Genomic DNA, 14521 nt, shown 5'->3' with positions numbered 1-14521 from the left:
CACGGTATTGTTGGCCAATGCTTTGCGTATTAGGTGGCTTAAATTTTAACGCGATACCGTTATGGGCGCCGTGTTGCAGAAAATCTGGCGTCGGCGTCTGCGGCCAAGAAAATCATCTCCAACCACGCATCCCGAACCATGCAGGCCCTCCGCGTGGTGCAGAAGCGTTAATGAGCTAATTGAATTTCTCAGAGTAAAATGGGTCACAAAATTCGTAAAGTACGACTTACACACAACGCACAGACACGATAGCGTCAGATTGAATTTTGAATATACGATAAAACTTCATTCTGTTACGTAGAAACTCAAACGCAAACTCTTTTTACCGCGATATCGTTCTCCAGCTGCCGTTCAAGGTCTGTCTTAGTAGGAGCGGCACGGCCCGCTCGGTTCCTTGCCACACCATCAAAAAAAAAAAAAAAAAAAAAGAAGGACGAGGAAGCTGGCCTTCGTGCATAGCATAATTGCCGCCAGCGCTTTCCGGTAGACATTGCGGTTCCATAAGCTACAGTTACCGGGAAGCGTGAGAAGCAGTCAGGGATCTTTGAATGCTATCGCGTTCCACTCTTGAAGGCTAAGCTCAAGCGTCCTCAAAATTTTGCATTGCAACATGCCCCCAGAATTGTTGTCTACAAGCTAATTCAGAGTGGCCACACGGATTTTCGAATATTTCCTCTCGTTTGAGCCGTTTTGGTGAAGTGAAAATTCTCGGAACTTGCTAAGTTCTCTTTCTGGCTCATTTATTGTAATGCATCATCCACGTTTACACATAAAAACTTAACTATAGGCCCGAGCAGACGCTGTAAAAAATTGCTGCGGCTTAGCGCAGCTAACCCTGAATATGCAAAGCGAAAGCTTGGTTTTGTTCTTTTCGTCCAAAGCCTGCCTTTGTCTACGGTTGTGGTCCCACTTCCGGCGTTTTGCGAGCCGAACGGCTCGCGCTTCCTCAGTTTCCGACGCTAGCTTCGAGCGCTTGGCATTCCGGACCCTCTCCAGCGAAGCCGTTCGCCGGGCGATATCCGCGGGGTGGTCAGAAGCCGCTTGCCGACGACGGCTCAAAGATTCCCGCTCCCGCGAAAGGTTCAGAGAACGCCTTGCTCTCTTCCATGGCCAAGCTCGCAGTGACTGTTTTAAATGCGAAGTGGCGAACATTTGCCACTTTGACAATATCTATCTATCTATCTATCTATCTATCTATCTATCTATCTATCTATCTATCTATCTATCTATCTATCTATCTATCTATCTATCTATCTATCTATCTATCTATCTATCTATCTATCTATCTATCTATCTATCTATCTATCTATCTATCTATCTATCTATCTATCTATCTATCTATCTATCTATCTATCTATCTATCTATCTATCTATCTATCTATCTATCTATCTATCTATCTATCTAGCCGCCTACGTCTTGGTGCTCCCATGGTCGTTTCATTAACTTGGTATTTACCAAAATTGGCATAGTATGACAACAGTGCATGACGAACATAAATGATAAGGCATGACATAAATTTCATGGCATGCGTGTCATGTAGGTCATGAAACAGCCGCCTAAAATGTAAATAACCCAGCGGAAAAACATTAACTCTCAAAAACCACTGAAAAGGGCTCGGACGTTTTTACTAAGGGAAGGAAATGCTAAAGGGTGATGGTATAAGTCATAGTCATAAGCATGACTCAGCAAAAATGACAATAACTCAGCAAAAAAATTAACATTCAAAAACTACTGAAATTGGTTCATCGTGGGTACAAAGTGAAGGAAACACTATAGGATGGTGGTAAAAGTCATATTCATTAGTATGACTCAGCAAAAATGGCAATGACTCAGCGAAAAAAACATTAACACTCAAAAGCAACTGAAATGGGTTCTGACGTGGGTACTAAGTGAAGGAAACACTAAAGGTTGATGGTAGAAATCATAGTCATGAGCATGACTCCGTTAAAATGACAATGACTAAGCGAAAAAAGATTAACACTCATAAACCACTGAAATAGGCTCTGACGTGTGTACAAAGTGAAGTAAACACAAAAGGATGACGGTAGAAGTCGTAGTCATGACCATGACTGAGCAAAAATGATAATGAATCAGCGAAAAAACATTAACTCAAAAACTAACGGAATGGGTTCGGATGTGGTACTAAGTGAAGGAAAAGGCTAAAGGATGATGGTCGAAGTCATAGTCAGGAGCATGACTAAGGCTTTCGCCTTAAGTTCTCGTAGGTGTAGCTAAAGAGTCTCCTGAGGACTCATGAATGTCATCACATGCGTGTCATGTAGGTCATGAAATAGCTGCCTACGTCTTGGTGCTCTCACGGTCGTTTCGTTAACTTGGTAGGCTCCCGCACACTGCTTCGCATAACATCTATTTCCACAGGGCGTGGAATCTGCCGGCTTGTTTATCCCAGGACATCGCTAATACACGCATAGAATATTTTCGAGCGCTTCTGTAGTCACATTAACAGCTTCGCTGCAAGAGCTTGCAGAGCAATGTTGAAAGCAATGTGAACATTTAGGAACGTGTTTATTCTCTATAAGTAGAAGCTGTCTATGCCATTTGAAGTGAAGGCCAGATTGCTCAATTCCTCTTTAACGCGCTTTTCCCTCTATTATCAGCATTCACAGACGTCAAGCGAAAATATGCATGATTAATAAAAAGAGGTTCCACGCCTACTATACCAAGCTGATTCAACAACTGAAAAGTTAGGGCAACTTAAAAGAAACCTCAGATGTGGGCGACAGAAGCCTGGTAATAACATACTGAGGCGCGAAGGGCAGGGGTTGGGTTCGGCATCGCCAGGGGGGGGGGGGGTGGGGGCGCTCGAGCCCCCCCTTAGTCTGCACCTATTATGGACATGTAGTGTTATCAGATATCTAAATAACGAATGCATTGATTGTATTGTAAGTGATAATAATCACTTTAGGAAATCGGGCCAGGTGGTTTTAGTAGGAGATATGAATGCGCACATGGCGGACTTCGACGGCTATATTGATTACAATTGTTCTCTAGCGCTGGATCTGTGCAATGAACAGAACAGTCATGCTGTCACGCGGGGACAGGCAGTAATCTATCGACTACGCCTTAGTCTCAGAAACGGTCTACGAACGACTAGACCGAATGATAATAGATGAAAATGGAAAAGACAGTCTGGCTTGCGATCATAAACGTATAACCCAAAAATCTGGGGGAGATACCGACGCAAGACCGGAACCAATAGCGCAGAATGCTTAAGCATCGATGAAAATTCAAGAGAACGTTTGTACTGATCCGTCTTTGTCTTTCGTGCTTTAGTAATTATGAATTAATAAAAAGCAAATAGAAGATATTGGAAAAAGCATAGCAAAGAAAATGGAGGTGCTTCCTACAGTAGTCTGGGAATGCAATGAACCGGTAAACATCATGCAGCAGGAGGCAGGACAAACATGGCTAGAAAATGTTGGAGTCGAAAGAGGAAAACGTATTAGTAGATCAACAAGGAAAGAATTCACACAGAAACTCATCTGGGAGCTGTCTAAGCATGCGTAAGCATTGTGCCACTTGCTCATCTCCACACAGCCCGGTGTTATTATCAATGTTGTGAAACTTGATCGGACCAGTATAAACGACATCGCTGCGGCGACACGAACTGCCGCGGAGGGCGGCGGAAGGTGAATTGATCACCCAAGGAAACCACTGCAGGTGGTGGTGCCAGGTGCGCTGATGACATTCCGATCATTATAAGCCGTTACCGCTTTTTAGAGCCACATCCATCCGCGTCGAACCTTCATGAACCGTGATCAACCATACTCCGGCGGCGGCTGCGTATGGCGCGGCCGCGCGTGCCCTATCTTGAAAGCGATCTGCGATGGGGACAGAGTGCGCTGATAGCTTCGTGTGCGCTGTGTTCTCGCCACTAAGTTCGCGTTGAAGCGAGAGGCAGCACGAAGGTCAATTCGCTCAATGCTGAGCGACTATTGAAAGCGATCGTCTTACGTGACAGATGAACGGACGGACGGGTTTTCTAGTTTTTTGGAAGAGTTTTCTCTCTATCTCTCTCATTGGGTAGGCATAGAAATGCTAACGCATTTAATAATGCAAGCTATAGAAGAGCGTAACCACGCGTCTAGGGATCATCGAGAAACTAGAAGCTTAGTACGATAGGAAGAAGAGGTGCTCCTTAGATGTAACAAGTGCCAGGAGACGAAAAGCGGGGCGAGTGAGCTCGTGCAAGAAAAAGAATTCGTCGGCCCTTTCACTCCGTGAAGTTGGTTAACCAGCGAAGCTGAAACGTGCGGCCCCGGTGTTTATCACTGGGTGAATCACGAGGGTTCATTAAAGTATTTCACAATTATTAGGTTACACACACGTTCGGCTGCGACGGCGAGAACGACGTCACTGACGGTATATGCCCGCAGTCAGCCGTTCTCGCTTGCGTTCGATGTCTCCAGTTTGCTCGGTGGCATGGTTAGCAGCATTCGCCCGTCATTGCCGCTTGCAATTATTCGAAATCAAATTGCTTCAAAATTATATCTGTCCGTTACGTAAGGCAACCAATGGCGCATACCCCCTTAAGCAATGGCTCATACCCCCGTAAACGCAGCTTCCCCGTTACGACGACAGAAAAGTGAAATTATAAACTGGAATGAGGAGCGGCAAAGGAGGCAGCTGTGGAAGAAGACGACGACGCTCGAGCCATTGCTGATGATGATAGGTAATCATCATAATGATGAGAAAGACCTGATGGTTAATTGGCCATTTGCTTAACTAAACTTATGCTCCTATCATATACAACTCTTAACTTGACCCATTACCTCCTTTTAGATGGGTATTTATTATTCTCACGGTTTACGAGACACCTCAACGTCCGGTTGCCTGTGCCCGACTTCCGGTGTGCCACTTGAGAAACATAATCGTTAGGTGCTAGGACCATAAAAATTAAATGTACAAGTAAATGTTGGGTGCATGACATTCGCAAAAGAGACAAGGGCACACCAAAAAGTTCATGGAATCATGTAAGAACACTCGGAGCTCTAAATAATAATTTGCAAGCGGCTAAAAAAATGAAGACGGTAACATCTTCGAAGGGGACGACCCGCTGCTGTACATCAGTGACGTTATCAATGATAAAGAGAGAGAGAAATGGGGTGGGAAAGGCAAGGAGGTTAACCGAAAGATATTCTGGTTTACTACCCTGCACGAGGAGAAGGGTAAGGTGAAATGAATGACGGAAATAATGGCGGAGAGATAAAGCAATGCCACTAGAAAAATTAATATTATTAATATAGAGGAGGTGGCGAACGTCCTGTGAGAACTATTGCCTCTATAATTGGCCACTTGAACGCAAAAAAAAAAAAAAAAAGGCTCCAATTCATGCTGTGAAGGTGGTTGGCCAGCGAAGCTGTGGTATCACCTGATCCAATAGACTATTGTGACGTAGCATTGAAGTGCGTCCTGCCGAGCGTGAGCACGACACCGTTGTGCATATTGACGTTGGTGTTCCTTCCATAAGCTCTCGGTTAAGAGCGGCAGTATTCAAAATAAATAAATAAATGGTAGTGAAGAGGAATGCCAGGCCCTGCAGCCACATTGCCAGTCATCCGGGAAGCGCGAGCTCGAGATTGCCTGAGCTGCTCTGGTTGAGACACGCTGCGAACGCTGCCTGCTGCTCTCTTGTCCTGTGTTCGCATTAGATTCGTCAATTCTCGGAAGAGGGTAAACATCTTTACGAGTTGTTTTGTTAAGACGACGGTAATCGACACAGAATCGAATCGATCCGTCCTTCTTCTTAACAAGAACAACAGGAGATGCCCAGGGGCTATCCGAAGGCTGAATGACGCCGCGCTTCAGCATGTCAGCTACTTGGCTGTCGATGACACGGCGCTCTGTCGCGGATACACGATATGGTCTTTGTCGCAATGGCACCCGTGTCGATGCGATGACAAATAGTTGACGTGCGGCCCAAGGGAACATGGTGGCAGTCGAAAGACGAACGGAACTTGTCGAGAAGGCGTAGAAGCTGGGCGCGTTGGGAAACAGTGAACGTGTCGGCAATGTAGCTATGTAGAACATCGGGCGAAGTCGGCTCCTGCGCGGGGTTTCAGGTCACTCCGGCGACCTCATGAGTGGCGATGGAACCAGTTGGCATGTCAATGATGGCAGCAGGGTCGACACACTGGACGCGGCCAATGCACTCCCCACGAAGCAAACTGAGAGGACAGGACAATCGGTTGGAGACGAACAGTCTGCTGGCGCCGACATGAACGTCCAAAACAGCGAAAGGCAGCGGGGAACATTTGCGACGAGCGAAAATGGCGGATGGCGCAAAAAGTGCGCTGGCATCAGCAACAATGTTGCATGACACTGTGACAAGGGCAAAACAGTGCGGTGGAATTGTAACGTCTTTGGCAACAAAAACTTTTTCTTCAGGTTCACGAGCGTCAAGGAGCGGGGCGTCGCACAGCGTTTGAAATTCCACTTCAGTACGAGAAGGGAAAGGAAGTCCCAGCGGAAAGGAAAGGACGTCCAGTATTAGCGGAAAGGAAGTCCCAGCCCAAAATAAGATCGTGGGAACAAGCACACAGCACCAAAAATTCGACGATGTAGAGGAGGCCGTTGATCACAACACGAGCATGCAGTACACGCAGCTGCTGGCGTGATGCGGTCTGCGCTGGCAGTACGAAGGGATACGTTTGACAGTGGCATCGTAACTTTCCTGAGCAAATGGCAAAGTCTGGCACTAATAACTGAAACTGCGGCACCAGTGTCAACAAGGGCGAGCAGCGACGCCATCCACATACACATCAATAACATTAGTCGGAGAAGGGAGAGGCCTTGGTCTGTTCGTGGGTGACGCAGTTCTCGCCTCTGGAACTGCGGCGATTAGTTTTCCCGGTCCGGCGTAGAAGGACGGCGACGCATCGGTGAAAGCGAGCGACGTCGGGGTGATGGCGGACGGCGGTCAACAAGAGGACGGTGGTCCGAGTAAGAAGACATCTGGCCAGGGTTCTCAGACGCGGAGGATTACGGGTATGGGGAAACGTGTGGTTCGGTGTCGAAGCTTCGGCGGTAGGATGTTGGGCGGCGACGGCAAAATCGTGCAATGTGGCCAAGTAGACCATACGCAAAACATATTGGGCGGTTGCCAGGAGTGCGCCATTGTCAACTGCTTTGTGGGTACCGCGGCTGAACGAAGTGAGGAGCTGGACACAGTGGCACGGCTGTAGGGAATGTCACAAAGGTCTGAGGTAGCGGCCGTGCGAGAGCCTCCGCATAGCTGAGAGGTGCAGTCACCTCGGGAAAAGCAACGGGAGTCGGCACCGGCGGAGTCTCCCGGGTAGAAGGAAGAGGCGCGCAAACTTTTTCTTGGATGACCTGGCGAAAGTTGGCCGGCAAAGGCGAGCGTAAGAAGACGCTGCCGGCAGAGCTAGTCGAAACTCTGGCAAAGCTCAATGACCTGAGAAACAGTGTCAGGGCTTTTTGACAGCAGCATATGAAAGGCATCGTCGGAAATACCCTTCATGATGTGACGTACCTTGTCCACCTCCGCCATCGTCGGGTTGACACGCCGGCAGAGTTCGATGATGTTCTCTATGTAGCTGGTGAACGTTTCACCAGTTGTCTGGGATCGGCTGCGCAGGCGTTGTTCAGCGCGAAGCTTGCGCACGCCAGGGCGGCCGAAAACGTCTGCGATGCTGGTTTTGAAGCGAGCCCACGTGCGGAGATCGGCTTCGTGGTTTCTAAACCACAGCTTGGCGATGCCCGATAGATAGAACATCACGTTGTTGAGCTTGAGGGTGTCGTCCCATTTGTTAGTGTTGCTGGCGCGTTCATACGATTCCAGCCAATCTTCAACGTCTTTCTCATCGGTGCTGCTGAAGATGTCAGGATCCCGCTGACGCTGGGCACCGGCACATACGATGGCTGGAGTAACCGGTGGGGATATCGGGCTGGGGTCGTCATGCATGACGAACGGCAGAGATCGGGTGCGTAATTCCAGGTTGGGGGAAACCGCAACACCTCCACCAGAATCTAATGCGAACACAGGACAAGACAGCAGCAGGCAGCGTTCGCAGCGTGTCTCAACCAGAGCAGCTCAGGCAATCTCGAGCTCGCGCTTCCCGGATGACTGGTGATGTGGCTGCAGCGCCTGGCACTCCTCTTCACTACGAAATAAAGAAATTATCATGAACAAAGCTACAGTCTTCAAGCAGCCTTTTCTTAAATATTGAAAACAAAACCCTTATTGACCGTTTTCGCGGTGATCCCGTGGGCGCTGCCATGTTTGATCACGTGGTGACGCGTCCATTGCTTGCTTCGACTGCCTCCGTTGCCTCCTTGTTTACAATGGAAGTGTATGACGCCGGCGCGGCTTAGAAAACCTCTATTCTCGGAGATATCATGGACGGTGATTAGGTGAACGACACGAAGCTTTGATCACAGCTTCAAAGAACATGCAAAATTGCTTTCAGAGCTGATTAAGCTATGTCCAAACGGCGCAAGCAGCGTATATGATGCTTGTTCTAAAAGCGGGGCTAAATATGTATTCCAAGGTATCCAAGCTTTCCAATTATGAATTCACTCAGGATTAGTGTGTTTTGCTCTTTGTTCTTTATTCGCAAATATTTTAAAGCAGTGGCTTGTCAGTTCTGACTCAGTGAAGTTCCTCGGTGCGGCCACTATCTGATTATTTTCTGCCTAATCGCTCGCAGGTGTAAACAGTTCCGATATATTTGTTCTTGCTGCGCACAAGGCTTGAAACGTAGCTGTTTCACCAAAAGGTTGGTGGACCAACCTTTTGGTTGGTCCACCAACCAAAACTGGTGGGAAAATAATAAACCTAAGATAACCGCGAAGTTGTGCTTCTGATTTTCCTAAATACGCTTGGCCCATTGAAAAATCCAGTTACTACTATATATATATATATATATATATATATATATATATATATATAGCGTTGTGACGCACCGCCACGCTGTCATATTTAAAAGAGAGACCCGTCTAGCCACCCATTCAGTGCATTCTAAGACTGCCATGGTTAGGCCACGGAGATTAAAGACAACAGAAGAACAGCGTGAATACAATGCTCGACCATGTGTGGTCGAGCATTGTAGCAAAATTCACGTTCGCAGGGCAGGATCGCGGCTAATTTATTTTTATGTTGAAGTACTACCGAAGAGCCAGCGAACGAGGTCGCAGCTACAGAGCGCCAGCTACCTCCAGAGCCGGGGCAGTCCGGGCTACAGAAATGTGCGCAAGGCTTTTGTTCATAACTTCATTGCAAGAAATAAGAACTAACTTGAATAGACAAAACTGCTAAATCACATGCTGTAAAAGGTGAAAACTTTGCCTTTATAAAGCGGTGCCTGAAAGTAATTTTTTTAAAATGAACAAACGGTATTGGCAAACGTTCTGAGTGAGACAATTCTTTTAAATCTAAATTTTACAATATATTTTATGACACGCAGAGTAAACCCTATGTACTGTAACATTCTTGCACACGTTCTTGTTCTCCTCAAAATGGTCATCATGTGGCTGTGATGACGCTGTCTCCTGGTTACGCAATGTTACCCTGTAGCAAGAGCGGTATGTCATCTTTCCGTCACATTCAATAAGCGTCTTTACGTGCGTCTTGCAATGCTTGTTTCGAGGAGCAACCTAGCTAATTCACGGCGCACACGCCCGTGCAGTAAGAGCTTGTGTGCACATATACACAACAGTTCGCCGCATTCATTGAAATGCACATTTACCACAGCGCTGACAAGTCACTGTGTGCTAAGTGCATTTGAGGACTCCTCGAATGACATCTTTTCCCATTCAGCACTCAGTGGGCAGGATCACAAAGAGGGAAAATATGGGGTGCGGTTTCGGTTACCTGATGCATGCATATGTGTCTTGGCAGACTTGACACCCATACACCAGAGTAAAAAAAAAAAAAGTCTTCAATCCGGAGACAGGGAGGATTGTGCGCAGTGGGAAGGTGAAGCCCAGAGGCGCAGGAAGGCGCTGACGAGATCGCGAAGAAAAACCGCCGGGAAATGATCAAGGGGGCGGTGCTGAAGATGTTGAAGTCGTTCGTGAAATCAGAGATGCACAAGCTCTTGGGATGCTAGGTCAGGCTCCAGATTCAGAGCAGGCCTGTGCACTCTGATTTAGGACCTCATGGTAATTGGACCACAATCTTCCCTGCCAAGTCTGGCATGACGAAAGCGGTGACGTCAATATCACAGCATCTTTCTCGGGAGCGTCCCCCAATGGATTCTATGGCAGTCGGGCGAAGGAGTATGACGTAATGGATCGAAGCGCATAAGCCTTGTGCTATCTGGCAGGCGTTGCCAGAGTGCGGCGTGTGTTGGGTGGTTCTTTAGCGCTCAAAACGTTAACGATAATTGAAAAATAAGGTTTGTGTTTGGTTTACAGAAGCGGTCCCGATGCATGAATAACACACAGATGCTAGTGCCGCGCTTAGCGACCCTCGCTTAGCGAAGCTGAGCGGTCGCAACCGGTGAGTGGCCGGTGCAGCGAAAACAAGGCGAAGAGACGGAGAGACGTCAGGAGAAAGGAGGGCGTAGCCAGCAGGGGTAGGGTGCCTCCATGCACACTGCCTGAGCAGCGGGCGATGAGGACATCGATGCACCCTAGATAGGAGAGAGGAAGGTGAGGGAGAAAGAAGAGGAGCGTGAGGTCACCGCTACTTTAGTTGCGTTTGTGATTTACGCCGTCCACAGCCAGGGGAGGAATTGGCGCTGACTGTAGGCCTGATGTAGAGAGCCTACATGCATCCCTAGCCTGACGTAACTGTGACGCGTTTGACATGGCCGATGGGAGACATGGAGAGTTTCCGCCTCGTGTTTGCGCATAACCGCCAACGGTGCGATAGCAGCTGTCGGTGCGTGCGTATTTCTGCAAAGGTCCATTGCACTAGTAGAGCTGGCGACCTTGCTTTAAAAGCCGGGGTTATGGAAAAAAGAAAATCTGCGCACTTCACAGACGCAAATTCATGCTCATGACTGTGACAAATAAATGCGCGTTTGTTTGTTAAGGAAAACAGAAGTGAAATCTAAAGAACGGAGTGTTTTTAATAGTGGGGCTTCATCATACCTAGACCATCAAGATGGGACGTGGGCTACTAAGATGGGACGTAGACATAGATCTTTCTTTTCTTACATTTTGCTGGCAATCTTGCTGGCGTTATGCACAAGGTCGCGGAATCGATTCCTGTCCACGTCGGCCTTAATTCGACAACGGCGAAGCGAAAGAAAGAAAAGAAAGAACACTCGTGTAACGAGCAATTTGCTCATGTTGAATAAGTGGGTACGAGCCATGTTTTGAGGCAACAACAACAAGTTCGTGTGGTCAGAGTTAATTCAGAGCTGCTCACGGCAATGTCCTTCGAAACTCTTGCGTTGCCTTGGGAAATTAAACGCCTGAAATGAACCAGTTTCGTTTGGCCCGCATTCCCAAGTCAAAAGGTAGGTGACGCTGTCTTTTGTTAGACAATCTTGTTGCTGTTACGTAATCTCTGCATTGCTCTGTTTACGACACCACGTTTTAAGCGGAAATGTCTTTTACCTAGAACGCTTCAGGCAGAGTAAAGTCCAATAAACATTAGAGCTTAAGGAGGAACAATAATCCTTTCGCCTCTCATCGTCTAATGGCTTCCGACGGCATATATCTTTATTAGGAGAGAAGAAGACGATCATTTGTGCATGGCCTGGAGCGTGACCCGTGGGCTCGTGAATCTCGTGGCTGCCTTCGCTGCTTGGCGTTCGTTTTTGTTCCGTCAACCAGCCTCCCCTCGCTTTGAACTTCCGCCATGCGCCGGCACGACGAATGCCAGGGACAGCGTAGTGAGGGCGAAGAGCCCGTTCCCCGGCCGGGGTCACGGTCAGGGCAGAGCCGCGTGAGCTCCGTTCCCGCCTTCGCCATCGTGCTGCTTTCGACAGCTGGGTGCACCATCGTGCTCGGAGTCACCGGCGTCGTGTACACGGCGCAGCCTCGCGCGGTCTCCCCTAAGAACGACTCGCACGGGCACCGCGTGGAGGTTCGCGCCCAGTTCGCTAGGTCCCAGGTCGCCTATGACGACGTGTGCGAGTCCAGGTTCTGCGAGTGGAACAGGGACTACATCCTGCGCGCCGCGGACGCTACCAGGGACCCGTGCTACGACTTTTACGCCCACGCCTGCAACGCGCAGCGCTGGTACCGAGCAGGTAGTGCATCGACAAGGCCATTCGCGGAGCTCGGCACGGCGCAGCTGATGAACGACGTGGAGCGCTTCTTCCGGTACTTCGTCCAGCTGAAGGGCATGCCGACGGAGGACAACTTCCTGTCGCGCATGATGTGGGTCCACGACGCCTGCCAGAACAGCACGGCTCCAAGGACCAACATATCGGCCGAGCTCGAAGAGGTATTCGACGCCTTTGGTCTTGCCGGTGGGCTGCCAGTAAGGGTTGTCACCAGAGGAAAGCTCGCCGAGGTTGTGGCCGCAGGCGACCGACACCTACAGCTCCAGGCACTGTTTAAAGTCAAGGTGCTGCGCCGAAGTGAACCGGGTGTGACCGGCGGCTTCGACATTGTCCTCTCGGCTCCGGACACGCTGTACCGACGCTTCCTGACAAACTTCGTCGACTCCACCGATTCGATGTACGCCGACTTCGTCGCCAAGACTCTTAGTCTCGCCACCCTGGCAAATACTCGGTCGGTGGCGAGGAAGATAATGCAGCTCGAGAAACGACTGGAGAGCTTCGCGCTAGCCTCGGTAGACGAGCTCATGGTGCCTCCTCGTGAAAAGTACGCGTCGCTCGACGACTTCGTGCTCTCCGACAACTGGGACTGGCCCCTCTACTTCAACTCGCTCATCGCCAACGCCAACGGCAGCATCGGCAATGACACCAAAGTCGTCGTGAGCGACCCCATATATTTCCGGAACCTGGGCTCTGTTCTGGGAGGCGCCTGGGACGCGATCGTTGCGAACTACATGGCGTACAAGGCCATCGTGGAGCTCGCCCCCGTCTTGGGTCAGGACGCCGAGTACCTGCTCCAGTTCTCTCACAGCTACGACGTGCCAGATCTTGGCGAGCGGCAGACGGCATGCCTGTCGCTGGTCGAGAAGCTCTTTAGGTACGGCACCGGCGTAGCCGCCAAGCTCACGCTGGGCAAGGAGTTCGCCACCACACCGCGCAGCCACATGGACGTCCAGTTGGAGCGTCTGTTCAACGCGTCCAGGCACGCGATATACGGCCTAGTCGACTCCGGACGCTCCTGGCTGGACTCCTTGGACAAAGACACGGCGTTACGAAAATTGAGCAACATGCGTTTCGAGTTCGGCGCCCAGTGCAACCTGGTGGAGTACGAGCTGTACCGGCGAAACCACGCAGCCCTCAACAATACGCTTCCGCTGCCATTGCCAGTACAAGTTGGGATTGATAACTCCACCGGCCATCTTTGGAACCAACACCCGCTGCCACGCATCGTGTTCCTCCTCTACTCGATTGCCTCGGCCACGTACTGGGACGCCTGGGGCAGCGCCACGTCGCGTGCTTATGACAACCACTACGCGCTGACTGCTTTCCGGCCGGGCTACGAGCTCCAGCATACGGGCAATCTTCTTATTCTTCCGCAAGCCACCGTAGCGTTTCTCAGTCAACTGAGCAACGTCGTCCACCCCGTCGTGTACGGCGTCATAGCGGCGGACGTAGTGCGTGGTCTCGTGGAAGCACTCTCCAGGAGCGGTTCGTCGGTGGACGCAGATTTGCGGCCCCGCCTATGGTGGAGCATCGGGACGCTAGAGGCGTACGAGAACGTCAGCGCTTGCCTCCAGTCCCAGTACCAGCCGCCTCTGGCCGAAGGTGCCAGGCTGCGCTCTTTGGAAATGGACTTCCTGGACAACGCCGTGGTCTACCCGCTCTTTCGGCTCTACAGGGATTCGGCGATGGACCAAGGCAAAGCGAGCGTCGCACCATCTCATCGCACGCAAGAAGTTGAACGTTCTCTGACGATGGATCAGATGTTTTTCTACAACTTCGCGGCGGCCCTCTGCGACTTCAGGGAAGAAGACTTGTGGCAGCAGCAGCGCAAGTTCCACCTGACGCCTGCTCCGTGGCGCGTTAACGTGCCCCTGAAGAACCTGCGCGCCTTTGCGGACGCCTTCGGGTGCAAGCCCGGGTCGCCCATGAACCCTGCGAAACGGTGCAGCGTGTGGAAGGAAGAAGGGACTGTTCGTGCGACGTAGGACGCACGCGTAGCGTCACGTGATTAAAGGTGGATTAAAAAAATGTTTGCACGCGTCGTTGGCAAAGATAATTGCCACGTATTACAATACACTTAGTGCCATCTTGTAGAATAGCCTGTTTCCTCAGTCGTAACTGGGAGTCATGGTTCTTCGACATAGCAGTCGCGGTCATTAGGAGTCTAGCAATAGTTGTCGAGCAGCGACAGTCTGCGCTTGTAGAGCAGGCACAGCCACAGGGTGACACATGCCAGGTGCAGGTACTGTACTGTACCTTACGCGGACGAAGTTTGTAGGTTACTCGTATCTTTACA

The 14521-nt window shown here is 49.9% G+C and overlaps 1 protein-coding gene across 1 annotated transcript; it reads left to right on the top strand.

The window, feature by feature from the left end:
* The first annotated feature begins 11795 nt into the window (after window positions 1-11795).
* On the top strand, window positions 11796-14210 carry LOC119444437 (neprilysin-2). Its single transcript, XM_037708838.1, has one exon. The coding sequence runs from the start codon at window positions 11796-11798 to the stop codon at window positions 14208-14210; it is 2415 nt and encodes an 804-aa protein (XP_037564766.1).
* Window positions 14211-14521: the final 311 nt, after the last annotated feature.

Source organism: Dermacentor silvarum, chromosome 3 (genome assembly GCF_013339745.2).
Source record: "Dermacentor silvarum isolate Dsil-2018 chromosome 3, BIME_Dsil_1.4, whole genome shotgun sequence".
In the NCBI taxonomy this organism is placed as follows: domain Eukaryota; kingdom Metazoa; phylum Arthropoda; class Arachnida; order Ixodida; family Ixodidae; genus Dermacentor; species Dermacentor silvarum.
This window is presented reverse-complemented; position numbering and strand designations above follow the sequence as displayed.